The 1,380-nt window shown below is 45.7% G+C and overlaps 1 protein-coding gene across 1 annotated transcript in view; it reads left to right on the forward strand.

The window, feature by feature from the left end:
- Positions 1 to 417: 417 nt before the first annotated feature.
- Positions 418 to 1,380, forward strand: part of SLC28A3 (solute carrier family 28 (concentrative nucleoside transporter), member 3) — a gene marked incomplete at its 5' end in the record, with an annotated part of 18,654 nt that continues 17,691 nt past the window's right edge. The window contains one exon of the mRNA XM_008569052.1: positions 418 to 498. Coding sequence (XP_008567274.1) covers positions 418 to 498 — 81 coding nt within the window. The remainder of the gene's footprint in view (positions 499 to 1,380) is intronic.

Here is a 1,380-nt window from a genome sequence, read left to right on the forward strand (position 1 = left end):
CTGAGGTTGCTCACAATTAATCTCGAGGTTGCTCTGCTAATTAGAGGTGAAGCCCGTGTCTTTTTAGTATCAGGACATCAAGAATATTTGCTGGTGGCCTTCAGTTTGTTGACCTCGTTATTATAAACTCCCCCCAAATTTTGTTCCTTCTCTAAGAAAAGCTCATTGTAGAAGAGAGGGGGGAAAAAAGAGGTCAAGTTTCCTATTAAATACACTCCAGCTTATGCAGAACAAATGAGAATAAGAGACTGCAGATGCGAAGGTGCCTGATAAAAATATACAAGAAAAGTTTCCAGGATTTTTATGATTCACAGGCAGAAGAGGAGGCAGAGAGCAGACCTGAGATAAAACCTGCTGATACTGCTGGGGCCACCATTAACCTGTGATATCTTTTGTCCTTACCCCACCACCCCCCAGGTCCTGCCAATCGTGGTTTTCTTCAGCACTGTGATGTCCATGGTCTACCACCTGGGACTGATGCAGTGGATCATTAGAAAGGTACTGGCACTGGGAGGGACGGCTGACAAGTGTTGAGCTGATACTTCAGGCACAAAGTCTTAAATGCTCTTTATCCAGGTACTTACAAAGTTCCTTTCTCTCACTACCAAGAGCCATTACCACCACCTAAGGTATTAGATTCAAACCAAAATATCCTACATGTGCCACAGAGACGATTTTATCTCAGGGACTTCTAACAGGACTTTTATTTGCAGCCCACCAGATATCTTCATGAAACCACAGCAGTTACTTCGCTACCCAAGGAACTGAGGNGCAGCCCACCAGATATCTTCATGAAACCACAGCAGTTACTTCGCTACCCAAGGAACTGAGGACAGAGGCCTGCGGGGAGAGCAGCCTGGTTCCCCTGCCTTGGTCATCCACCCTGTGCCTCACACAAAGTCACTGCTTATCTTCAGGAGGTTATGAAAGTAGACACTTCTGGTCTTGGAGCTGCTAGGGAATTCCAAGCAAGAAGGAGAAGCTGCTTCTCACTCCTGAAGGACTTCCATAAGCACACAAACTTAAAAAAAAAAAAAAGGCTGAAGAGTTCATCTCCTTCCTGTTCCCAGCAGCTGTGAGTCCTACACTCACGTTTGATCAGAAAACCAGGAAATCTGTAGGCTGGTTCAGAGGCACAGCAGGGCATCCAGGGCTTGGGGACAGCCACAACCCTCCTTTGGTCCCTGTAAATAAATCAAAATATATACAGAGAAAGAGAGAAAAGAGGGGACAGAGAGGGAGAACTGGAACACCAGCAGAATTCAGAATCCCAGACAGAGCTCCAGGGCCCATCATTTCTGATAATTGGTTCAAACGTTCATAATTACTGTGCTCATGTCTAAGCAGAAATAAAAGGGAGAGAACACAGCAGGAAGTCCC

Source organism: Galeopterus variegatus, unplaced genomic scaffold, assembly GCF_000696425.1.
Source record: "Galeopterus variegatus unplaced genomic scaffold, G_variegatus-3.0.2 Scaffold460, whole genome shotgun sequence".
Taxonomy (NCBI): domain Eukaryota; kingdom Metazoa; phylum Chordata; class Mammalia; order Dermoptera; family Cynocephalidae; genus Galeopterus; species Galeopterus variegatus.